Source organism: Chiroxiphia lanceolata, chromosome 8 (assembly GCF_009829145.1).
Source record: "Chiroxiphia lanceolata isolate bChiLan1 chromosome 8, bChiLan1.pri, whole genome shotgun sequence".
Taxonomy (NCBI): Eukaryota; Metazoa; Chordata; class Aves; order Passeriformes; family Pipridae; genus Chiroxiphia; species Chiroxiphia lanceolata.
Genome location: NC_045644.1, coordinates 1,396,152 through 1,423,218, shown reverse-complemented (window position 1 = coordinate 1,423,218; position 27,067 = coordinate 1,396,152). Strand labels below are relative to the sequence as shown.

General features: G+C 44.6%; 1 protein-coding gene across 2 annotated transcripts in view; it reads right to left on the bottom strand.

Moving 5' to 3' along the window:
• GRK5 (G protein-coupled receptor kinase 5) overlaps positions 1-26,846 on the bottom strand; it is a 156,889-nt gene extending 130,043 nt beyond the window's left edge. For both annotated transcript variants that reach the window (XR_004358258.1, XM_032694742.1), the window contains exon 1: positions 26,666-26,846. Coding sequence is in view for 1 of the 2 variants with exons in the window: in XM_032694742.1 (XP_032550633.1) it covers positions 26,666-26,717 (52 nt within the window). In the remaining variant the exon portion in view is untranslated. The remainder of the gene's footprint in view (positions 1-26,665) is intronic.
• Between the last annotated feature and the right edge of the window lie 221 nt (positions 26,847-27,067).

Below are 27,067 nucleotides of genomic sequence, written 5' to 3'. Positions count from 1 at the left end.
AGCAAAAGCCTGTCATCTTTGGACATCATCCACTAGAACTGCCCAAGACAACTTATCTATTATTTTTGGGTGCCAACAACAATGGACTTGATATTGTCTGCATTTATCAGAACGGATTTGTTACCCAAGATGCAGATAATAAAAAACAATTCCTTGCCTCGTGGGTCCAAATATTTTTCTGCTGAACTAAAGTGACTTTTTATATTATATCCACACATGAAATTCATGGCTTTAGGAACTCAAAGCAGTTCATTCTTCAGGGCACAGATGAGCACAGCTGAAACCTGTCCACAGGGATCAGCTTCCACCTTTGCTCATGGTTAGAGCAAACAATGCAGAAGCCACAGTCCCTCTTGTCTCCACGCTGATGTCCTTTCAGAGGGCACCACAACCTAAATAGCTGTGTCACCCTTGGCACCAGAATCCCAATTAGTTTGCAGCAGCAGCAGGACCTGAAGTTTTCAAGCTCAAGCACTGGAGGACTGAGGTCCTCCAGGAGGAGATCCTGGCAGCATCAGCCCCAGCCCAGACAGTGCTGCCACTGAGGGATTCCCAGAGCCAAATCCCCTCCAGTGCCCACCAGGGTCATCCTGACCACTACAGCCTTAGCCTAAAGCCTGACTGGCATCCACTGCTAAAAAATATAGGAGAGAAAAAATTCCCACCCATGTTGTGGAGTTATCACTGGAGAGCTCTCTCCCCAGGGAAGGAGGGGAGCAGAGAAAGCTCTGACATTAGAGTTCCCCCGAACCCAGCCAAAGGGAGTTGGGCAGAAATGGGCTCAGGCACCTCAGGGGAGGCTTCACATCACCTCATTTAAGCATCTGACTTAGGAGTCATTGGACACACACGGAGCAAACAAGCTGCATTTGCCGTCGGGGAGTTCCTGGAACAGGGATCCCCGGCGGTGTGGGGTGGGTGCCTGCACATGGGTGCTTCAAAGGACCTCCTGGACGCCTGGCAGAGCCTGGAGCAGACTGGATGCCCCGCAGTGGAGCAGCCCTGATTTCAGACAACAGAGAGCAGCTGTTTGCCAGGTACTGCAATTGCTCTTAAAGGGCTGATTTGGTTTTTTCCTTAGTGCTTCCAGAAATCTGATGGGCATCCATAAGCAGCTGCCACCCTAAGCCAGCACAGGCACTGCAGGACGACCCTCGAGCCCAGGCTGCCTCTGGGCAAGCTGTGCAGCCAGGCTCTCCTCCTGAAGCTGTTAACAAATTTATAACTGCTCCAGGCCAGGCACAGAGGGAGGACTGTAACACGGACTCACCGCCGGGGTACGCACACACGGCCAAAACTGCTGGGGGACAGTCAAGCACACGTCCCAGAATGTTTGACCTGCATAAAGGGCTTTAAGTTTAAAATGAAATGAAATAAAACCAGCATTTAACTGCACATACAGCCTGCTACCACCTCTGGTGGCTAAGCCAAAAGTATTAGGTAGAGTTAACTTTGGCTGACACCGCAGCATTTACTGTTTAATTTCCTGATACTTAAAAAATAATTTTTCAAAAATATCTGTGTCTTGAATATATCTGTGTTGCTGGGAACAGCTCCTTGTTTCTTTAACAACAGCTGTGTTTTTGAATTCACATTTCACAGATTTTTCTCGTTCTAAACTCAGCTCCATACAGCAGCACCCACAGCATCTTGGCACAAACCTCCCTCCCTTGGACAAATATGTCACCAGACATTTCTGGCAGACTGTCCTCTTACAGATAACCAGCATGCCGAGCTAAGAATAGGATTAGCTGCTTCTCTAACTACTTTGTCCAGGTGCCTGCAGAAAATCACTTGGTGTGGCTGCTCAGAGGGATGACACGACTGGGCTGGATCTCCAGCAAATTATTATGAAGAATGTGAAAGCATGTGTGGGTGTTTGGGCAAAATACATCAAAAATCAGTGCCAAACATCAGACTTCAGCTGTCCAGTGATGCCTGGCTAGCCCAACAAAAAAACCTTTCCCAAATATTTTATCATGGGACAGTCAAATCATTATGCCTTCCTCAGTCATATGGAACTAGTCCTTGTCACCAAAAAAATCCAGACTGCAGAGACCAATAGTATGGTCCAAGATGTGACTTTGTTTCAGGCACAATTGCCTGCAATTCTTATGTGCCTAATACAGCACATAAACAGTCCAAACTATATATGTAATTAAAAAGTAAAATAATTCAGGCAAACAAGTTAAGCCTTCACTGGAGAGCCAGATGTAGTGCAGGTGTGCTCAAAAGGCTGCTGAGTAGTATTTATCATAAAACAGTTACAAGAGGTCCTAAAGCTGTATGGGCTTTTGTAGCATTCTGCAAAACATCAATTTTTAATTTTTTTTTTTAAACTGTGAAGATATCAAGCGGCAGAAAAGACAATGTTCCCTGCAGAGACCCCAGTGAGGAAATGAGGAGAGAGGGATTTTGTATGGGAATCGAGTGTTTCAAACGGCACAAGGCAAAGAAGAATATTATGTACACACCAGACCCTACTGTGAGGCAAACAAGAGGTGATGGCACTGGCAGAACAGCTTGTGGACCTTGAGATAAAAAAGAAAGAACCAGACTTTACTGCAGAGAGGCCAGCTGAGAGTGCCAAGAAAGGCTGCAGCAAAGGGAAAGGAATCACAGCTAGGAAGGAATCACTGGCTACTCCACAGGGAATTTTGAGTGGTTTCAGCCAGTAGTGCAAGGGCACTAATTCTCTGCAACTCCGTGTTGCACAGGTGACTGCACGTTTCTGGGTGTGTGTGTATGAAGCATGTGTCACACAAAGACAGCATGGAAACACAGTTATTCAGTGCTTAGCCATTTTAATTCTTTTTTGTAACTTCACTTCCTCTGACTGCTTCTGAAGGGATCTGCAGCCTCTCTGCCAACATGCAGTGACGAAACTGGACAAAATAACTACATGCAAAAATATCCACTCTGTCAAGTGGAGGCTTCCTCTCTCTGTGTGCGTGCGAGGACGTAGTTCCCCTCCCACTGTGTCCCGGGGACACACCGATTGTCCCCCGAACAGCCGACGGGCCGGTCTCTGATTAGGCTCAGCCACCTTATCAGCTTGCCAAGCACGCACAATGCACATCCCATCACCAGCCTCCGTCCTCCTCCTATCCCCGCTCCGGCATTTCCCTGATGTTTTTTCTGACGTGACCGCCCTCTGCACTTTGAGCCCGCAGTTTTGGCGGGGACAGGAGCCCTCTGAGGAGGGAAAACAAAGCGAGAGCCGCGGGCAGATAAGGTCCCCGAGCCGTGCGGGGACCGGCGCGCCCGCGATGCCCTCGGGGCGCTGCTCCGGGCACGGCCAGAGAGGCTTCCCCTGCTCCGTGGCTGCACGATAAACGTGTGGCAACAGCTGTTTCCACATCACAAAGGAACCCAGGGCTGTGATAAGAGACTGAACTCCCCCGAGCCAAAAGGGGGACGCAGACAGAAAGGGTGTGGGAGGGGGCACCGCTTCAAATGGCCAAACGCACACGGTTAAATAACTCTTTTCAGACGGTAGGAGGAAGGGATAGAAAAGTGACCTTTCCCATTAAGAATTGCATATTTGTTTTGTTTCCCTACGAGCTAATTTTTCTGGCATCGTGACATACAAAACATTTTGAACTTTCTAAGGAAACTGTTATTAAAGCACTGAACAGTACTGTGAGGGCGCGTTTGGAAAACAGAACAATTAGGCATTTCAAAAAGTTTATCTAACTTAGTCACTGGTACATTTCAGATTTGTCACCACAAAATGCAAACAGTTGGGGGGGGGGGCAGTTTAATGATTCCTGTATACAAACCCCTGCCTATAGGAAGAAGAAACCCCTTAAAAATTTATCATTGTCTATAAGCTTCCCCCCACCTCCCTGATGCAGTCCTGGAAAAGGAAGGTTTTCTGAGACAAGCGTGAGGTTTTTTTAAGCCTCGAGAGCCCAAACCTTGAGGGACTCACTGAGAGCAGCTCTGCAGAGCTGGGGGTCCAGCAGCCCCAGGTATGCACACAGAGCCACAAGCAACAGCAGAAACCAAGTCTCCCAGGGAACGATGTGATGTTACGTTCTTTGCTTTCATTATAATTCACCATTTCAGCTCAGCTCCTACCAAGTTCCCCAGAAAAATTTTGCAGAGCCACTGCCAATGTTTAAGGCTCTCCAAAAATTCAGCCAGACAGAAGAGGAAATTCCACACAACGTGCAGAAAGTCTGAAGGTGGGGTTTCTGCTAGATAACAGGAAAGCTGGGGTTGAGCTTGGGCTAGGACTTCCCTAATCACTTGCATGAACTTCTCAAAGGTGTACAAAGACAAGGTTTTCTACTGATGTCAAGGGACTGCCTGAACAGAAAAGTAATTGTCAAAAAAGCACAGAAGAACTAGACAGGAAATGTGTTTCACTAAACTAGAAAACTGTCTTCTGAGTTGCTCTGAGAACAGTAATGGGGAATTCATTAGCTTGTTCCTACAAGGAGGTTTTTGAAGGGTAGGATCCTGCTATGTTTCGTGCAGTCTGTGTAAGTCAATCCATCCTGTCTTTTCTGAGGCCAAATCGCCTTCCCCCCTTTTAAAATAAAATGCAGAAAGCCTATTTGACTTTTATTCAAAGTCTCGAAGAGCACAGGTGCTCTTCACCGTGCTGAAGACCCTCCCATTCCTGGAACACAGGGCATGTCTGACCAGAGATGTTATGGAGGCAGAAAGATAAATGCCACGACTTCACTGCACTGCTGCTTAGTTGCTCAAAACAATAAACCAGAGAGTAACCACAGGTGAAGAAAAGACAGAGGATGTGATGGCATTTTTCTCAGAGCTCAGAATAGACGTGACTGCCAGTGGCCAAGAGCTGGTGTGCAGCCAGATCTGCAAGTGGGTGTCTATTTTAGCTGGAGAAAGAGAGAGGTGTAGGTGCTGTGGAGGAGAGCAGGGCCGATAGCAGGGTGTGAACAGCACGGGTTGGAGCCTGCCAAGCCTCTTACACAAGGCTGTTTTTAGGACCTGAGGCAAGAAGTTAAAATGGGAGTCAGATAACAATAAAAGAAGCTGGGAGCTAGTTGTTATCTTAGGGGTGAAAGTCATGATTGACAGATGGAGGTTCCACGGCTGTTGGGAGGAAGAGGAGCTTGGATTCCAGAAAAACTGGTGGTTGCTGGAAGCAGGAAATGATGTGGCTCTAGAAATCCAGAAGCAGGAGCTCATCTCCCAGTGGGTTTAAACAAACACATAAAAAATCCACACAAACAAAAAACCAGCCAAACAAACAAAACCAAACCAAAACAACAACATCAAAATGAAAAAAACCAAACCAAACCAACAAAAAATAAGAAACCCAGGAGGACATTGCACCACATATGGAACTGCAAAAGGCTTTAGAGCCTAAAATCCAAACAGGGAACCCAAATAACTGGGATTTCCAAGGAATCTCATTGCTTTCATTCCCTTTCAGTGCTATAAGTCTTTTCCATACAGGAAAAGGATCTATTTATGTTTCATTAGTGCTGGTTTTGTATATACCCATAGACTGTGTGTGTATAGGAGAGAAGGGAGTATGCTATGCAGCTGTGAGCTTTCTTGGCTAATTACTTGTTTTCTCTTTCTGAGCAAAATAAATACAACAACAAAATTCAACAGGGCACACCAGCACATCTATTAAGGCTGTACATTTTCCATCAGATTCCACTGGTACTTGTCTTAGCCACACTTAGGCTGAGAAACTCAGTCTTGGTATCATTCATAAATAGGAGGAGCAGTGACCTGCACAAGCACATATATTAAACCAAATAAAATAATACCCTGACTTGATGTGGAGTGATGTAAAGTAGTGATGCCAGAATGCCAGTTAAACTGAAGTTGAAGTATTTAAGAAAGAATTGCCTCTTCAGCAGCAGCATCAAAACATTTTGTCCTAAGCTTGGAAGCCTGTTACTTGCACACTCCATCCCTCAACTGGAAAGGTTTTATAGAACACCACAGACTGAGCTGGGTTACTTACTTTTGGAAAAAAAATACAGTTTATTTCAGCACCAGTTTTGGTAATGAGAAATGTTCCATGTTCTGAGAATGCTTTTGGAGTTCAAAACTCCCAAAATGCATAAAAACTGTGATTTAAAAACAGAGACATTGCAGCACTTAATACCTTCGAGCTAAAAAACACCCTGGTCAGCAGCTGAATTACAAAGTTTTACAAGATGAAACAAAAGAAAGTTTTCATAAATGATTTGCAAACACCAGCCTTCTAAATCACAGTCTGTAGCATGGTGTTCTTGCACTAAGTAATAACATATTTCAGATCCCAGGCTGCCAACTGGCAAAACCTACTGGTGTTCATATACTTTGGAAACAGGTCCCAGACTAGACCTTAAAGCAGACTGACTTGGGGATGATTGCCTCATGGTACAACAATTTAAGATGAATTCATGAAACTCTTGTAGGTTTTGTTTGTAAGTCACCCACCAGAGGTAGACTCTGAAGTCACATGTGCTCTACTTTGAAGCAAGGTGAACCATTCATATCCATACACATTTCCTCAGGTATAAGGATTTGGGGAATAAAGTCATATCCACAGGTGAAAAACCAAATATCTTTAATAATCTGTCCATACACCAGTAATTTTCCTTTGCAGGAAAGAACGTTGTCCCCAAGCGTTTAAGGTAAGTTATAAATCAGAAAACAGAAATGGAAACATTTTCCATATGCTTGATTTTACACAGTAATTATTTATTAACAAAGTCTACAGCTACACGTTGTTACACTTATGGGAGTTCAAACACTATTCTTACTATTTAAAATATGTTCTCCAGTTTGCAACTAACTGCAGACATTTATTAGTTCCACATTTCACTAGCACCAACTATTGCTGGGAGCCATTCACTCACAGCCTCTACAGATCACAGGCAGGCACCTGTATGGATGTAAAGCTCAGCCAGACCTAACATTGCTAAACTGCCTGAAAACCTTCACCTCGTTTAAAAGAGCGGGTTGCAAATAAAACTTACTATCAGCACTGTTTTTTTCAGTACATGCATTTGGTCGAGCCTCGGGGAAGGCAGCGTGGCAGTGAGCTGTAACTGGGAATGAGCTGGAGCTGTTCTTACCCAGAGGGAACCCCCTCACTGCTCTGAGCACTGGAACAACCCACTGATACTGTGACACTGTTAAACCTCCCAGACAGGGAACCAGTGGAGTCTTCAGTTTTGAGAGCAAAGGTCCCAAGGGTTTCTCTTCCTGCTTTGTACTCCTTCCCCCCGACCTGGGCAGTCTGATCCCCTTGGGGGGCTGTGACCCCTCCTTGCAGGGACTTCACTGCACAGCAGAAACTGCAGCACACAAGAAACTGGGAGACTTAGGTTGCCTTCCTCAAAGCCCAGGGGATGAGACCTCCTACCCTCCAACCTTCACCTGTTCCTCTCCCAGCTGCCCCAAAGGCCATCACCGACCCCCCTGTTGGCCAGGCTTTGCTCCAGCCCTGTGCCAGGGAGCAGAGGAGAAGTTGTGGCTCTCTGCAGTAAATGCTGGCACTGTCCATGCTCACAGACCAGCACACAACATGAGGAGAGAAGCTCAGGGCAATGGCTCTGTGCCATACATCCCACTGCATGAGAAGGCAAAAGCCTGGCATCATGGATCAGGAGATCCTGACCACATTTGGCATCACAGCCCACCTTCACTAGGTTTTAAACATCCTGTAAGTGCACGACCAGCAGCATGGTCATTACTCTGCAGACCCTGTAAAACAACATAATGCCTGATGGAAGTGCAGAACTCATTATCATGCTTTGAGTCAGCTATGGCAGAGATCATGTTGTTTGTCCATAACCTTTCCCTCGGGATTCACAGAGCTCTGGTTTTTTCCAAAGATCCCTTGTGAGAAATGAGGCTGTTAATGGACCAACCTGTTCTTCATTTCCCCCTGTGTCTGATGCAAGGGGTCACTCCCAAGCTCAGTACGAGCACTTTGAGCCAGTGGCCATTTGCTGTGACCAGGAGAGACATCAGTGAGAGTAAAAAAAACCCTGTCACAATTATTATTCACTTTTGCATTGTTAATCTTCATTTGCCGCCAAGCTTTTTGATCACAAGCTTCAAATGCACCTTCAAATGCACCTGAAAAATGCAGCATGAACACAACTTAAGCTCTAGGCATTTTAAACCAGCTGATGGTGAAAGCCCACGTTGCTATTTCATAGTGACTCCTGTGCTGCTGGAACTCATGCACAACATTAAATTATTAAGTTCAGCTTTGAAACCATTTGTTTTAAACAATTGACTCTTTTAAACACGCTAAAAACACTGATCTTTTGTTTGTTTTGGTTGGTTGGGTTTGGTTGGTTTGGGGTTTTTTTGTTTGGCTGGAGGGAGGGTGTGACATTTCAGCAGACCTTCCCACTTGCAACAGTGTCTCAACACAGTACTTGTTTCTGTTACCTCTGTAATAAAGTTGAGATACTCTTTTTATAAAGTTAACATTTTACCTGTATGTTTCCAACAGAACCAAAATATTTAATCTTAGTTCAATGGGAGGAAAGAGCTTTATAGTTTGGAGCATACTATCACTGATGAATGGTATGGATAAATTTTTAGGTGTGGATAAGAGGAAATAAAGGAAAAAAAAGGGGTCATGGGAAGCTGTGTGTTCCCATACAACAGTTATTTCTTCAACGCTTTTCAGAGCAGTTCTTTTGTTTTTAATGTAAACGAGTTCGTTGATGAAAACCGAGATTTGAATCCCACTGCTCTCATGTGGGGCAGCCAGCATGTTCCATCTCCATTCAGTTGTGAGTTTAATAGGCAGCTACACTAGAGCAGGAGCTCTTGGTTTCCACTGTATTTTACTGCACTTGTGCTTGGGAAAATCTCAGATCTTAATCAGCCTGGGTAAATTGTTTGTAGGAAATGAGCAGCTCTACAACCAACGCACACTTCTTTCCCTACATCATCATCATCATCCCACGGCAACCATGGTGAGACACTTTGACAACTGCAGAAATATTTGCAAGAATCCAAGCAAGCAGAAGTTTGCTGCACGAGAGGACAACTTTCCCTGCAGGTTATAGTCAAGAGGTGAGGTGAAATAACGTGAATTAACCTCATGGGCTGCAAATGCCTACAGTGGGGAGCTGAGATTTGTGAGTGCAATGCTTGACAGTCTCCAGGGACCTGCCTTCTGCTTGCCCAGAACCTCCCTGGGCTCCACAGGCGAGGTGCTGCTCCTCACCCTGGTGCTCTGCCCACCTGGGCCCATGGATTAGTCAACCTTTGTGTGGCTCAGAGGAGAGGCTGCATCATCTTTCCCTGTGCTTGCCAATACCGAGCAGCACTAAAGGGCTCTGCATCTGCAGTGCTACTATCACCAGAGGTAAACAATTAATACTTTTAGAGTTCATAAGGAGGACAGGAAACACTGATGGTTACTTCTGTGAAATCACTGAGCTGTCAACACAGCTGCTAGCAACTAACTTCATGAGAAATGGTTAAGTGCCTACATAAGACTTCAGCATACCCTCTATGCTTTTAACTACTGCAGAATGCAACCTGTGTGAGCTCACTGTGAGGTTATAGACTTTGTAGGAGGAATGTTATCAACTTTAAGGTATGTACACACTCCCTTTCACATGTCAGCAAAGAGCAGCCCAAAACTGAGAAAGCAAACCAGGATTTTCAAAAGCTTTCAGAAAACTTTCAGGAATTTAATTAAGCCATTCCAATAAATTTTGATGGTCAAATAAGGATACTTAAGAAAATGTGAGGCATGCTTGGTTTCAGTGACTCAGAAAGAACATGACATGCAGTCATCTCCAAAACTAAATATCATCAGAAAAATATCAGCAGAAAGAATTCTCCAAAACAAAACATCATCAGAAAATATTAGCAGAAGGAATTCATCTGGTTTACAGAATTTTGAGAAAAAAGACGAATATGGACACAGTCCTGAGGTTTTCAATCAGCCAAAGAGAATCTTCAAAGAGAAAGTCCCCTGAATGTCAGCTATAGCAATGTTCCTTGATCTGCTTGGACATTATTGTGGCATTAATCATGATTCCTCCATAAGACATCCCAATTAATGATGACATGCATTTTTATTTTTTTTTTTACTTGCTTATATGGCACAGTTAATTGAGGAATCAGGCTGAAAAATTAGCCATAACAATTAAATAGGGGACAATTCCTGAATAATTAGGGTAAGTTACTGCAGAATACAATGATCCATGTATCACAAATTACTACAAAACAATTAAAATATGCTGTTTTATACACAGAAAATAAAAACCACATGCAGTTCCACAGAAGAAGGGAACGTCATTGCATAGTCTGTTTTCCATGTAACAGAGACACCTGCATTAATATCCCCCTTTATTAGATCCTTAAGTTCAGCTGCTTTACAGAATCTCTCGCAGAAGAGATTTTGACCATGAAAGATTAAACAGTTGACTCAGATGCATAAAGCTGACTGGTGGTAGAGACCATTCTCCTGTTCTCCAGCCTCATCTGTCATGACTTACAAGACACAAAACCACAGTTTTGGATGCCAGTGCTGGGATACACAACTCAGAATGGTACTTGGTGGCCTGCTCCACCCCACTTTCAGTCTCCTGAGTCCTCTTCTCTTTCCAGGTGCAGGATTTATTCACAGTTAGAGAAACTGCTCACTTTCTAACTGATCCCAGCCCCTCTTAAACAGCTGCAAGCCCCTGATACGTCTCCCAGGCCTGAAAGTTTCTTGTTCTCAGGGGCTGGACAAAGGGGCCATGCCCTGAGCCCTCCCCTCCCCTTGCCAGGCTGGCAGTGCCTTGGCTGCCAGGGAAGGGGCCAAGCCCCGTGGCACTGCACAACAGCTGGGACACAGCAGAGGGAAAGTAACTTCCACCACTGACCCTGCCCAAAGCCCAGCTACAGCATCCTCTCAGGGGGCTTTACTTAAAAATTGCAGCAGGCTGCAAACATCCAAACAAGTCAAGGCAGTGGACAACCCCCTTGCAGGCAAAGCTGGGACAAAGGAACAGGAGTTCGATCCACCAGGGGCTGGATTACAACTGCAATGTGCAGCCAGAGGAAGGGGCAGGGGCTGTGGAGCTGCTGCAGAGGAGGACAAGCTCCAAATCACAGCCTGGTCTTTGCTAACCCCTGTGTCAGCCAGAGTGGCCCATGTGAAATTCTGTTTTCTCTGCCCTGTGGAGGCAGGGCAGTGAGTTACCTGCACTGGACAAGGCACTGCAGAGGTGACGAGTCCACAGCACTTACAGCCCCTGCACAGCTGCACAGCAATGGGATCAGAGTTCCAATTCCAACTAAATAGTTACCAAAGACCATTTCCAAACAATTTCCAAACAGATCACAGCCAGGCATAGCAAAGGGCCTCTGCAATGCCAGAAGATACACGGCATTATTATGTCTTCATGAAAAACATGTCCAGTCAGCCCACAGGCAGACACAGATAGCTACAGACAGGACATTTATAAATGACAGCACCTTCACCATCACAGGTCACATCCCATCACTTCTCACCACATTGTAAGCGTTGCTCTGTGGGTAACCCTGGCCAGGAAAGGAGCTGCTTGTCAAATAACACTCCTTCATTTTTAAAAACGAGGTACAGTCAGAGCACAAATTACCATTAGGTCTGTGCCAGTTGTTACAGGTTGACATGGAAGTCTAAGTATTTGATTATGTTATAAATATCCAGATACCAGTCTGCTCAACTGGACTGATTCTTCCTGGAGGCATGTTGCTGTATGGAGATGAGTTACTGGATTCTTTTATTTAGTCTAAAAAACAGAGGTTCGGGACCCTGCAAGAATGGTAAAAACAGTAAATAGAAAAGGTGAGGAGCAAATTAAAGGAACCCTACAGTTCTGCAGCTCAGGTTGTATTTACCCGCTTTCTGAAGGAAAACAAACAGATATATTTGGTGTTTTAGTGTTTGTGATGTCTATGCTCACCCCATTGATACAAAGTGATTACCAATATTCCTGCATAAGCAATAAGCTTGGCCTTTGGCTTATTTGTCCAAAGTGAAAGGAGCTGGCACCTAAATAGGTTTTCTTGTGCTTTTAGCTGGAAGAAAACAAAGAAACTCATGGCCAGTGGGTTCAATAGAAAATGATGGTGATTTTGCCATGTTCCATTAAAGAAAAAATTAATACCACTGAGCATGAATTGAGACTTTGGCTCCTGCCCAAATTTTGAAGCTTCCTTCTTTTGAAAGAAAACAAATATATGCTTCATGCAGAAGATCAAGCCAGTGGAATAAGACAGGAGCTGTTGGGAAGATCACCATAAAGCTGCATCAAGCCAAAGCAAGCTTCCTTCTGATGCCGAAAAGAATGACTAAAAATCAAAAGACCTGAGGTTACAGGAAGAAGGGGGAATTCATTCCCCTTCCCTCAAATCAAAGGTGAAGTACAGCATCAAACCAAGCATTCAGCACAATCAAAACTGGGGGATGGAGTTAGTGCCTCACACCAAGGAGTACTTTCTAGAGTGCAACCCCCTGAAACAAGCTGGTAGAAAAGGAGGGGCACGTCAGTTGTGGCTCCTTTTGTATTGTTATTGCTGACTGCAGCAAGTATATCAAGCAGGATTTGTGGTGTGGGTGATGGCTTAAAATAAAAGAGATTAATATTTTATACAGTAAGAGTGTCACGAAGATATGCCAAAGTATGGACAAAACATGCAAACACAAATGCAACTGTGGCCACTTTTAAAATCTGTTTAAGAGCTGAATTTGTACCCACTGAATAGTGTCATGGAGTGCAGTGGCATTATTCTCAGACTAAGACAAAGAGTGTGAGATCCTAGTCGTAAAATTAATAGCTGTGTTTACAAAGTCTTTAAGATGCTGCCTATTTTTACTCAGTGAATCATTGCCCTTCTTTACAAAGTATATTTCATTAATCTTAGCAATGCACTCAAATCTCAGTGGAGTTGCTCTGCTTACATACCAAATCTGATGTTCTAAGTCTAAACTATTTGTCACAGTATTCAACTTTAATAAAAAGTGTATTTATTGGAAGACACCATTTCCTCACATTCTCCTAAATCAAAACAACCAATTCCTGTCAAGCTATCTCTCCCTCTTCCCCCTCCCTGGAGGAGAACAGTAAGATTTATGAAAAGCAAAATTCACTTCTGTGTAAGATTATGCAATCCTAAAAATTAGCTTTGTCCTCCAGCTGGACTTCATCTACTAAGATAAATGAAACTTCATCTGCAGTGAGATATTAGAGGAGTTAGTACATCACTTGTTGTGTTTTTTAAAACATGGTCACTGTGATTTGCAATCCATCCAGATGAAAAGATAATGGCAATATGCAGGTCTATGCTAGAGAAGCATCTGCAGATCTCATCACATTTTTAATGAAACAAGCAAAACCTCCTTAAAAAACAGTCTTCCAACAATTATCTGCTGGAATTAGGCGTCGGGTCCTCTAAGTGCTTATACAAAATGTGACTTTCTTTACACAAGCAGACGAGAGGCTGGGAAGCGAAGCATTTACTTTCACTGATGAACAAGTGCTCAAATTGCCTCTGTCAACAAACTGCTCACCTTATGGGACTATTCATGTCTGAAATTTACTCTTTGCTCCAGTGTCTGTAGGATGGCATCTTCAGCTGACACCTGCACCAGGAGATTCACCCAGGCAGCACTGCAGCCTTCCACATTCCCTCGTCCAAGATGTGATGCTGCATCCAACATCTGAGCGATAACTGAGCATGCAGATGAGCAAAGGGCAGAGATCAAAGCTCTGCTGCCTGCCCTCCTCAGTATCTGGCCCTAGAAAAATGCCAGACCTCTCACATTTGGCTCTTCCCTGCAGAGAATATGCATTTTAACAGAGCTTAGTGTCCAATGTTTAACTCCCTATTTTATTTCCTTCTCAACTCATTGTATCTAAGAACTGAAATATATTTAAAAAAAAAAAAAGAATTCACTAAGATTGTTTGAAAATTTAGGCCACGGATTCTGAACAAAAGCATGCTCTGTCCTCACCTTGTAAAATATTTCTGGGCTTTTACACAAGCTTCATGCCTTCACACAGCTGGTAAACGTTTGCTTAAAAATATATTCCAACAATCCCTCTGCAAAGGATTTGTAACATATAGACTTGGGCTTTGGCTGGGCAGGGTCATTTACATAGCACATCCATAAATTGTAAAAAGCTGCCTTCTGCTTGTTTCAACCTTTGCAATTACCAGTTTGTTTATACCAACCCACCACACGGAGGTCTTAGAGAGGTCACCCAAGAAATAATATATTTCCCTATCTGCTTTCCCAATTATGCTCATGGAGGCAGAGTTTGCTTCCTTCACTTGACTCCACCAACAATCCCAGTGCATTAATCAACCCGTGAGCTGCTAATAAGCAAGGATCAATTATTAGCAACCTGAAACCATGGCAAGGTTAAACATTGACATGTTGTGCAGGCATATTACACCATCACTTTTTGGGCAACCTGTGTGCAGTGCAGGCTGCAAGCACAGCAGGGCTCTACCTGTGCCACACACAACTGGCAGCCCTTCACAGCCTCTGGTATTTATGACACACAGAAAAGAGAGACATGTTCCCCGTGAGGGCTGGAGGCAAACAGCATCCCAAAAAAGGAAGGGAAAACAATATGCTGGATCCATCAAAGATTGTTACTTCATAGACTTTTCACAGCCAAATAAACATTTTGCAGCTGGAGGTCTGCGTGAGCCAGAATAACAAATGTCCTGAGACCTGCTAGGGATTTCAGACTAGGCTGCCTCATGAAAGGGGTTCATCCTGTGCATGCATGTGTGGACAGAGGAGAATATTTACTGTTCAGGTCCTTAAGGATAATTACCTGAAAGTACCTTTTTTTCTTTTTTTTTTTTTTTTTTTTTTTTTTTTTTTGGTCCCAGGATTGGCAGGGTTTGGGGGCAGGATGGAAGATTTGGATTGGGCTTATTTTTAATGTACCAGTGACCAGTGGTCTACTGGCAGGTACCACGCTGCTCTGGGCATTAGAAGTGATCACTGACCTTACAACAGCCCCAGATGGTCAAAGGTGTGATGGGTAAATTCAAGCAGTGCCCATTTTAACGGTGTTCACCTGGGACCTCATCCTTCAGCCCTTGGTGCAACCCTGATTTCTTTGCCAATCCTCAGTTGTCTCGGGAATGGCTCCTTCAAACACTGCCATCAGCTGGCAAATTCCTACATCTCTCATTCACAGGTTTTCCCTTTGCCTCTCCACCTCTGGAAGGAATTGGTTGTAGTCAAAGCTGCCTGGGCAGGTGGATTTTGACCCTTTTGAACATTGGGGGTTTTTGGCAGCAACCTTCACCAACAATTCTTAAGAATCTAAACTGTTTCTGGAGAGGAGACCTTGTTGTGAGCCAGCAGCAGTTGATAAGATGGAAAATCAGGGATAAGGATTTGCCAGTGGAGCAAGGCTGCTTGTAGGGTGCCACAGATATCTGCAACAGGACTCAGACTATTCAGTGTATTTATAAATGGTCTGGAAAAGAGATAAATAGCAAGATGGCATCTGCTGCCAAGATGAATTTCTTCAGGACAGCTGTAACAAAAAAAAGCCTGTGAAGAGTTGCAGGAGTATGTTGCAGTATTGAATCACTTAGAAGTTAGGAGGCAAAAAATGCTCTATTCTCTGTTAGACAGCACAGTATTGCACATGAAGGAAAACAACTCTTGCTATATTCACCAAACAGTGGGCTCCAAATTAAACATTACAGCTCAGGAGACAAATTTCTGAGGTCACTGTTGGTAGGCCCAGTAATGAATACTTGTGGCAGTAGGGGAAAAAAGCAAACAAACATCAAGTTAAGATGGTGAACAGAATAAAGGACGCAGTGGTCAGCATGGCTGACCCACCATGTAGCTTTGGTCACCCATTCCAAAAAGGACACAGAGTTAGAGATGCAAAGGGACAGAGGGAGACTTGGACCTATTTAGAGGATGTGATAAAGGATAAACTATGGATGGTCTAACAGAAATTAGGGCAGAAGCAACAATATTAACGTGTTAAAAAAAATAAAAACCGAACCAACATAACAAAAAATCAGAAGTATTTGATTGATTTACAGATGATTCCCTTTCTTTCCCCTCAAAGACACGTCCACATCTTCACAAAGACTGCTTTCTGAGGTTGCCAGAACACAAGTCATACGTGGACCCAGAGTCCCTCATGAAGTACACATGTGAGGAAGCTGCATGCCTTTGTTCCGTGATGCAACTCATGGCCACAGGGAGCTGCTCAGGCCAAAATCAGAAATGTGGTCCAAAAAATGGATTAAATAAATTCATAAGGGATAGATCCCTCTATTAAGTACCAGGGGGAAAAGGGGAAAGCCACCTTCTGCTCAGGAAGTCCCAGGAGATCAGCTCGGGGAAGGATTGTTCTATCCACGCCTTTCCACAGGCACCTGCTGCTCCTCAGTGTCCATCAATGACATGTGACAAGAAGGACCTTTACTTCAATTGCTTTTCTGTTCTTTTACCAGCTCTCCAAACCAGGGAGATAAAGTTTTGGGGTTTTTTTTTGATCCCTGAACCATTCCTATGTCTCTCATTCAGCAAAGAGTGAAAGGAGATGCACCCTGAATGACAAGGCTCCCTGGACAGGTGTGTGGTAATCTGGAGAGAACCCTCTATCATTTTAAGTCAGCTGGATAGTTCTTCCTAAAGCTCTGCTGCTGGTGGAATAAACAAAGCACAAACTTTCCCAGATGTGAGCTTCATGAGGAATTCTCAGTCAACGTATGATTTATAAATTTGGCACCCTCAGAAAACACAAAATCATGATTCAAAGATGGAATGTGGATGTGGAATTTCTAAGGAGGGAGACAGAAAGGGTTTATTCATAGATTAGTCCCAACTCCTGTATTTGTAAGCTTTTTTCACTGCTTCCAAATGTTGCACTGGGCAACAGCTCTTCCTCTCACAGTAAGAAGATTAAAGCTGTGTGTCCAGATTCTCTTAATTTTCCGTAACTCTTAGCCAAGTAAAATCTCCTCTGTAAAGCTTGCACAGGGTGAGTAGTGGCATTTTTGCACCATGCAACAAAAGAGGAGGGGTAGGTTGTTCCACTGATTTCTGCTGGAGAAAGGTTTGCCATGCAAGCAGCAAGATCTCCCCTACAGAAAGCAACCCTATTGATTTCCAGAGTGCTTATCTCTCCTCCTTCATAGAGACCCTGAGCACTGGGAAAATAAATAAATAAACTCTATAACAACCAAAACTAAAGAACATGGAAGAAGGCACATTGGCTGAAAGAAATTACCAACGTAACCTTTATCCCCAGGAAGAAACAAAATCTAAGAGGGAACAGGAAGGAAAGCAATGGGAAGATGAAATCAGCAGAAACCTACAACACAATTGAATGGAAAGCATTAAACAGCACCAGTACAAATAGATATGGATATATATCCTCAACAGATATTCTGGCAACCTTGGCTAAATGATGATTTAGCCTGGCATCCATTCTTTCCAACTCATCTGCTTGTTAAAGGTGTCAGTTCCCTTGCACTGCCTACAGGAATATTTTGACAGAAGTGTCACAGAGGACTCGCTGGTGCTGTTTTCACTTGGCATCACTGACATTTTCCCTTTGTTTTTGGATCTCCTCTTCTTTCAGCTGCATTTCTCTTTTTTTTTTTTACCTTTTTTCCCCCCACAAGATAAGATCCTCCATCAGTGCCTTCTGCAGATGCTGCCAAGTGAACACAACTGTGATGTCACAGAGTGTCTCCATTCTCCTGGCAGGTAATCCCTTTCCTGGGACACACTAGAAGGATAGATAGAATTGGGGGAGCACACTGAGGCAGGCAGAGCCTAAAGCTTTCATTGGAGGTACAGACTTCTTATAGAGTCATGTAGGTCTCCCATAACACATGCACAGAGGGGGGAAAAGAAGAGCCTTGTCACACAGACTAAACACTGACTAAAGAGCAACCGAGGATAATACAAGAGTGAAAACACACACAGCCTCACATGTGGCCAGGAAAGCGACATTTAATCCAAACTAATTAAGTGTGTTTTAAACAGCACATCAAAGACTTCTCAAATTCAAAGGTGGTGTCAGAAACAGAGGGCAAGGAAAATAAATGAGACAGATTAGAAAAGTGGGAAGAACAAAATATGGGAATTTTGGTCTAGAAGAGTTTAGACTGCTGCAACAAAGAGAGGAAACAAAATCATCCAGATTTATTCACTGGGAGAACGATGCTAGGAAAAAGGGATTGGTCCAGGAGCTTTGGGAGCTGGTAAACAACATCCAGGAAGTCATTGTTCTACACACCCACACAAGATAAAGATTGGCTCCCTGAGCAGCAAAGAAAAAGAGATATTGTACCAAAAATATGGTAACTTCTAGAACTTGTAACACAACCTCAGCCTACCAGGAAAAGCCAGGCTCATAGTGAAATCATGCATTCAACGGGGCCCAAGAGAATATTCAACCAAGGCAAAAAATAGCTGCTGCAGCTTATTAACATCCTCAGGACAACAGGGAGCCCCACGAGCAACCTCACTGCTGGAAAGTACTCAAAAATACCCTGATGAAATCCCCTCTGGGGTGCTGCCTCTTCCCCAGGGCCCCTCCCCACCTGAGCAGCTATTTTGGCTGATTTTGAGGTGGGGCAGGGTGAGGAGTTGGCTCAGATGGCAAAGCCAAGTCCATCCTGAGGTACCCACCACGAGGAAGGAACTTGTCCTGAGGACTGGCTGCACAAAACCTCGGGTGTGCCATCCAAGCTGACAGAAGGAAAGAACAGAACCTGCTAAACTTGGCGAGATTATAACTGATGAGGATCAGAAAGTACCTGACAAAAAAAAAAAAATGAAAACTGTACAAAAGGGATTACATGAGTAAAGGAGATTTGAGTAAGGAAAATTTCACCAGGAGAAAAATCAAAATTTCTTGGGCTCATAAAAAAAAAATTCTAGAGAGACAATAAGTGGAGTAATTTTTACACCAAAACCGTTTCCTACCTTAAAAAGTACATGGCAGACAAGGGAGAAGATGATGCAGTAGGCCTTTCCCAGTGGCTTCCAGTAGGTTCCCTTTAGTTCTGCCTGTGTGGCTTTGCTGTCTGGAGCAGCACTGCTGCAGTGAGGGCTGGCTGATCCCCCAGCACACACAGGCTGCATTCCCAACCCACAGCACTCCCCCTGTGAACTCCATGGGACTACTCAGGCATAGCAAACGCATCCCTAGGGGCTGCAAATTATGGATACAGAAATTTTTCAGCCCGGGCTGTGCCACGGAGCAGTTGGCTGCGAGTGGCTGTTTCACAGACACCCACCCAGAGCACCTGTGTGTGAGTTCCTGCTCCTTTTAGTCTGCCCTTCTTCCCTGGATAAATGCTTCTGACAGTTTCTTAACTACACCCAAAGAGACATTATATGAACCAGAAGCAGCTGAGCCAATTGTACAGACTTCACAGCCTCATCCATCTTCCCCCTCACCTGTGCTTTCTTCCATCCTTTCATTTTTAACAGGCAACTTGATGCAGTTTTTTTAATTAAGTAAAATGCCCATCAGCTTTGCAATATTTTCTTTAGAATGTTTACTTTAATTTTGATTTCCCTGCTTAATCTTTTCTCACAAAGCTGTATGCATTTTTACATCTTCCAAGGAAAATAATTACAAAGATAATCCAGCTGAGTGTAATCAAACTGCAGGGTTCTTTGTTTTTCTGGCCTTTTAATTTAATTTCACGTCCTGTGGTCTCAAAGAAATATTAGGATTATATCATCTTGTTATTGTTTAGATCACGTGCCAGTAAAAATAAGGAACAACTGATTCTCTTCTTACCCACTGCCACACAGAAAACTCATACAGCATACAGAACATTTTCAAAATAGAGATGCAGGGGAAGACCTCACAGATGAGCACGAGTTAGAAAACCTTAGCTCTCAGTTTTCTACCCAGAACCCTTGTTTATTTGGTAGGATTTGATTAATATTTTATAAAGATGGTAACTGCTTTCATAAAACAATTTGCTTTTAAACTTTTTCAGTGCAACACTCTGGATCCTGATGTGATTTTGTGGATATTTTAGCCATGGAAATAATTCCACTGGCTTTAGCACCACTACTTGCACTGAAACAAGAGCTTCAGCAGCTTTCTTTGGAGCAATACAAACCAGAAGTCATTCACAGAGTAACACTGGAAAAACAGTGGAGAGAAGAATCAGTCACATGCCTTAGTATGTAAGGTCAGCCAAGCAACAAAAATATGTCTCAACATATGCAAGAGGACCCTGCCCACATCCTAGCAGTCAGTTTATGGGGATCAGAGCACATCTGCATTAAGTCTCAATTCTCAACCTGGGCTTCAGACCCTTCTCTGCAAGTATCAAAGTCCTCAGCACACAGGTCTTCACCTTTTGAGTTGGGGAAGGAGAGATCCTGAGCAGATTCCAGCTAGAAAAGCAGGACCTGGAAAGGGTCTCATCTGCCAAGAAGTCAAACCAAACAATGCAGGTGTGAGGAGTTTGTTGAGAGGTTTTTTTCCAGCAGTAACCCATTGTACTGTCCACAGGCACAAAGGAAGAAGGAAATAATTCCAGCCACCAAACAGGTATAACATACCCCCAGGGCCTAAAAACAGCCAGGTCAGAGCTGCTGAATTCCTCTTAAGCTGTTTCTTCTTCATTGCCTTCAAAATGGGGTAGCACAGCCCCATCCACCAGCTCCCTGGGGACAGAGGCAAGGACACCTGTGCTAGGGCCTGTTTCAGGGTGAGACTGTGGTTGAGGTTTTCATTCTGGAGCTGTTAGTTCTGTCCAAGTGCTGCTGCTCTGGTAACACCCTCAGTAGAGCACCCCTAAAACCACCTCTTTTTTGACTAAGATGTTTTTGACTAAGTTATCTCAGAATATTCTTAATTAATACAAAAAAAAGCTAGATAGAGTCACAAAGTTATGCCCATAAATACAGAAAATTCTTTTGTGATGGACAATTTCAGCAACACCAAGTTAAGACATTCTCAGAAAAAGAACATACTGATAATGAAGACAGGCAGTCTCTTCCCAGATTTATTATGTTGCACTTGAGGAAAGCAATCCCACGAGATTAATGGAACAGATGTAAGTAGCTCTACTCAAACCTCCACAGTTAACATTTGTACTGAAAGTTTTACTACCTAATAGCTTCAGTGTGTTAATAACCTGAGAGATCATCATGGCTCACTGCTCAGTATTTTTCAAATGCCTACAAACCCAACAAGGTAGAGAGAAATTAGGCCATAACAGTTCCACTGCACACATGAAGGGGTCTAGTCCCATCTCCAGTAATAACATTCAGGTGGAAGAGCTCTTGGTTTCTCCAGCATTGCCACACCCCAAGATGTGCCCACAGCTGCAAACCGGCTACAGGGACAACCCCAGAACAGAGAGTCCACCAAGGACACAGCTACAGGACCTCTAACTTGGTCTTCTGTACAAAAAAAACAACCACAAGGAAAGAGATTTCAAGCCAGCTCTACACACACACCCATTTTCTCTAAGCCAGGTATGGCTACAGAACTAACTTCCTTCCGTAAAAACAGATTTTGAAGTCTTTCGAACTTACACATTCTTTTCACCAAGGCCTGAAAAATCCTCTTTTCTGAATTTCCTTGATTAAAATACAATGAAATATTCTTGACTCCTCTGGATGCTTTCCCCCCCCCAGAAAGAAATGATTACAGGCTTGAAAAGGAATCTAATTTTTTTAAACTGCTGCTTGAAAGCAGCGTGGCATATCTGAAGCAATGGCTGAGCCCATTCTTGAAATCATTTTTAAAGCTATTACAGTGGTGAGCTTTTCTTGAGCTCTAAAAAGAAAATTAAACTGAGACACCACATGCATACTTCCTCTGCTTACAGAGACAATGTTTTCCTTACAAAGCACTTTGTTTTTATGTCAAGGGATGGAGGAGAGGACCTTATATTCTGCATTCAATGCACTGGTTAATGAAGTTGCCATAATCATATTCTCCATGGGGTTTTGGCTGTCACTACAGACACCTTCTTTCCTTCAAAATATGCTTTTCATTGTTCTACTGCCCTTTTTCCAATTGCTCTGCAGCCAAGTTCTTGGAAAGCAATCACGCTTCTTGTTTAGGATTTATTGCTAGTCTTTTGCCAATAAGGACACACACAAATCTCTCCTCTGATCATCCTGGAAAAGCAAGCTAAAAATACAGCAATTTATGAACAGGCACATTTTGCATGTTATATAGCATCAGTGTGTCCTCATCAAAAAATTCTGACAGTACAAAAGAAGGTCTCTCCTTTTGGCCAGGCCAATCAAAGGCTCTGCTTGGGTACCATAAATAAGCTTATTTTAGAATTCCAGTCTACCTAAAAAGGAAAAAAAAGCATTTGCATTGTGTTTTACTGGTTGGAGGATTTTTTTCCTTTTACATGGTAAACTTTGAGCTATAGAAACCCCAAGTCTGAGAAAAACAATTGTTTATCTTCCAAATTGGCTGCTTTAAAACTAGTAACTAAATTAGGCATCACAGTTCCTATTAAAACTTTTAAGTGGTGACAATTGTCTGTCTGTTTGTACAAACTTGTAAAGGATTTTGCAATTTCAGAGTCAAGCTGTATTTGTGTTTTGAAATGTGTTTCAGGTTGTCTGAGAAAGCTCACACCCCCAGAAGCTGCAGGTAAGAGGAGGGAAGGCTGATCTTATGGCTAGGAAGGAATGGCTCCTGAGGAAGAGTATCCAGGTAATCACCACACCTTGGTCAGGCTTTTCTGACCATGTTGTTTATTTCTCATACAAACATCACAGTTTAATCACCAGCCTCTTTGAAAGGCTTGTCTTTTTATTGGTTTTGACACACAAGGGGAGATTCATGACCCTGTGGATATGATTTAAAGCTTCTCTGGATTAGGGCTGTTAAAGTTCCTCTGAAATGTTGGGAGACTCAGTTCTTGGTCTCTCCTGGTTCTTTGTTTCTGATGATGCCCTCTGTCAAACAACCATAAACTGGGAAAACGGACTGGGACTCATTCCCCAACCTGGATTCCCAGCTGGCAGTGTGGTGTATCTCCATTATTCCTGGAGAGATGATCCTGGGGCTCAGGCACTGCTGCTGAGACTCAGGAATAAGAAGGCTAATGAACAGGAAGGCCAATGAAATGGCTTTACATTGACAGAGGGCAGGTTTAGGGGGATATTAGGAAGAAAATCTTCCCTGTGAGGGTGGTCAGGCCCTGGCACAGGTTGCCCAGAGAAGCTGTGGCTGCTCCATCCCTGGGAGTGTCCAAGGCCAGGTTGGATGGGGTTTGGAGCAACTTGGGACAGTGAGAGGGGTCCCTGCCCACGGCAGGGGAGTGGAATAAGATGAGCTTTAAGGTCCTTTCCAACCCAAACTGTTCTCTGATTCTATGAAGATCCAGATAAATGTTTCACCACCTCATAATTTGGGATTCTTACTCAACCCCAAATGACTGCAATTGTTATTATTTTGATTTTCTTTTTATGACTCTCATTTTTCTTGTCTTCCTTCTCTGCTTATTCTTTTCCCCAGGCAACACGAGATAGTTCCCAAATACCTATTTGGTTCCTATAATTAAACCAGATGTATTTTCTAGTCAGTCCAAAAAGAGAGTAGTGATTTGTGAAATGGGATTTTGCATTCAAGAAATGAGAAATTATAATTGAAGAAACAGCATAAATTCAAGCTTAATAAATAATGAATGAACTTTCAAATGCAATAAAACTCCATTTTTTACATGTTCAGACTGGCAGGCTTCTCAGTAAATTATCTGTAATTTTGTGTCAAAAGCCTCATATTCTGCAAAACCATTAAAATTTCCTGAAATTTATTCTCTGCTCAAAATTATTCACTGAAATACATTTTTTGTATGTGAACTGCATTTACTCTTTTTGTTGCTCTAATAAGATTACTCATGTATGACATGGCATCATTTAATTCTGGGTGTGCTTCTCATTGTGATCATCAGATTCAAGTGCAAGTATTTGCATAATAGTTATAAAACTTGCCTCCTGGTATTTCAGCTAAAAAGCTCACTTTTCATCAGGGGTGAAGGAACTTACAAAAGAGACCACGGGGAGGGGGGGGTTGGGAAAGTCGCTACCAAGGCCAGAGCAAAGGAGTTGCAAAATTTAAACCAATATTTGCTATAAAACATTTGTAATGGTCATTCAGCCCTCCTTCTGATTCCCTCATAAACGTCCCCACTGCTGGACTTTACACTGCAGGTCTACCTGAATGTCCTTTTGAAACCAACCTGAAATTTCCCTTTTGCTGCTGACAATGGCTTTGTGCTCCCCTTGCAATTGTGACAAAACTTCTGCTTTTACTAACATTTGCAGAGTAGGTCCCACCATTTTCCTTCTTCTGACATTAAGCACCAAGCAGTTGAGCTTTGACTTTTGACTTAACAAGTGGAAACACACATGCACATACTTGGCTTTGGCTACATGTTCACCCAGCTAAATCTATTGATGGAGTCTGCAGGACCTGGAACAAACTTATTTTTGGATACCATAATCCTCAATATATTAACTTGCTTTTACTCCTGGTCTTCCATATGCTGTCTGTCTTCTTCATCTGCAATGACAACCACCTACATTACCCCCTGCAAATTTTAAAACCACTTTACTCACAGCAGCTGGCAACAATAACTAAAAGTGTGGCAACACACTCAATGCAGGTATAACACTTGTGGCTCTGATGTCAGGTACAGCACTTGCCCTTTGTTCTTCCTTTAAAAAAATTTCTCATCCCCTCTAAAAAAGCTTTAAAAATAAATTAGCACCAGGCCTCCAAAAAATGTTGTTGGAGGTTCATACATGGTTTAAAGAACAGTTGGAATGCAGTTTGGAGTAAATCTTGATAAATTTCTGCCTTTTGGATTATAGCTGACGGCTTCTTTAATAAGACTTTAACATAATAAGACTACATTACTGTAACCATCTTCCTGAGGGTGGTAGAAAAAGACTGTAAAACCGAGTGGCACATTTAAAATTACTTGCAAAATATTGTCTCTCTGTAAATAACACACAATAACTGTAATTAATACCAGTCCTTTAAAGTATTCCTAAAGTCTACTGAAATCCAAACCAGTGCTGTATGGCTGGTAGCAACAACTGCATCCTAAACAGTATTAAAAATTACAACAGAAGATAAAAACTCTCCATCAGAAGTCAGAAAGGTATAATTCACCAATCTGCTGAATGGGATAACACCTTTGCCCTTAATATCTGTAGAGCTTCTTTGGGAGGATCTCAGGACTTTACTCTTTAGCTAAGCCTCGCAAGTTCAACAGCCCAGGAGTTATATAAACATTATTTTACAATTTGAACTATTTTCCCAGCAAAAGGAGCACTCCAGGGGAGGACCATCTGAGCGATCTCTTCTACGAAATGAATGTTGCCTTACTCGTACTTCCACAGCTTCAGGAGCGACCGAAGCTTAAAGCCCACCCGAGCCGTGCCCAGCCACGCTCGCAGGCAGCTCCAGCGCTCGGGAGGACAGCGGAAAACAGGCTGCAGGTTGTACCGCACCTCAAATCGCCCAGTCTAGCAAGTGCTTTCAGAGAAGAAAGCCTGAGCAAGGGCTTGGAAAAATGCCTTATTTTAAGCAGTAAGCAAGTAAATAAATACAAACAGAAAACCGGGTTGGAACAGACAGAAAGCGCTCGCGTCTTGGCAGCGATGCCGCATCCGTAGGACGTGTTGCTTATGCGTGGCGCTCCCCCTCCAGCCCGAGGGATGCTCCCAGGCGGACGGGGGTTCCGCGGGGAGCCGGGGCGAGCCCTGAGCCCCCGGCCCCGCCGTGCCCAGCGCCCCGCAGCCGCGGGGAGACACCCGCCTGCGCGGGGAGAGGAGACCAGGTCCGCTCCCGACCGGGGAGGAAAGAGCCCCGTGAGCCCGATCCGCCGGCGGTCACTGGGCATCGGCTCTGCGGGAGCTCGGGGGCAGGACGGGGATGCTCGCGGAGCCCGCAGCCGGCACCCCAGCGTGTTTTCAGGGCGCCGAACGGCGGCGGCTCCGGCGTCGCCCGGAGCATCCCATCCCATTCCGTCCTATTCCATCCCATCCCGCTGCCCGAGCGCGGCGGCTGCCGCCGGGCACAACCCTCGCCCGGCCACCCCCCGGTTCTCCGGGGCACCCGCTGAGCCCCCCAGCCCCTCTGCCCGGCTCCGGCTGGGGACAAACAGGCTCTCAACAATGGGCATGTTTGCAGCAACATGATCTCACCTAATAGCGCCGAATAAGGCAATGACTGCACGGGGAAGCGATACGATCCTGCCGGTCTCACCACACGGCGCGGAAAGCTATTTGCAGATTTGCTAAACCCTTTTGAATGAATGCATCTGCAGCTGACCTTTAACAATAGACGCTGAAATAGCACAATCTGTGGGACCAGATTTGAGGGGGGGGGGGGGCGGGAAGGGGGAAGGAAGAGATGGGTGAATATTGTAATCTCTGCAATCTCATTCACTTCCTTTCCCAAACCCCGGCGCACAGGGAAAAAGCGGTATTTTCCTTTCCACCGCGACTCTGTCTCCAACAAGCCGTTTCTAACACCGGCACAGCCACATGGCACCCCGAAAGCCGCCGCCGGCAGGACCGGCGCGCATCCCCGCCGGTGCCCGCCCGCATCCCGCGGGCACCGCTCCGCGGAGGGGCGACTGCGACAAGGATGCTCCAGCCCCCTCTCCCCTCCCGCCGCTCTCTCACCTTCCCTGGCTTTCAGCAAAACGGTGTTGGCAACGATGTTTTCCAGCTCCATTGACGAGCTCGGGCAGCGCAGGCAGCGGCACTGCAGCAGGACGTCACTCCGAGGTGCGGAGTCTCCGGGCGACCACCCGCCTCCTGCCCCTAGCGCGTTATCCCCCCGCGCATCATCCCCGCCTGCCTCCCCGCTCCCCGGGCGGAGGCGGCGCTCCCCGCACCGCCGCGCCCCGCTACTCCATCCTCCGCCCCGCCGGCTCCCCCGGTGGTTTGAGGGCTCGGGCGCTCCTGCCTCCCTCCCCCGGGGGTGTGGCACCGCGGAGCGGCCCCGCAGCCCCGCGCAGGCGCCGGCCCCCGCCCCGCCGCCGGCTCCGCGGGGCCGGGCACGCCGGGACCTGTAGTCCTGGG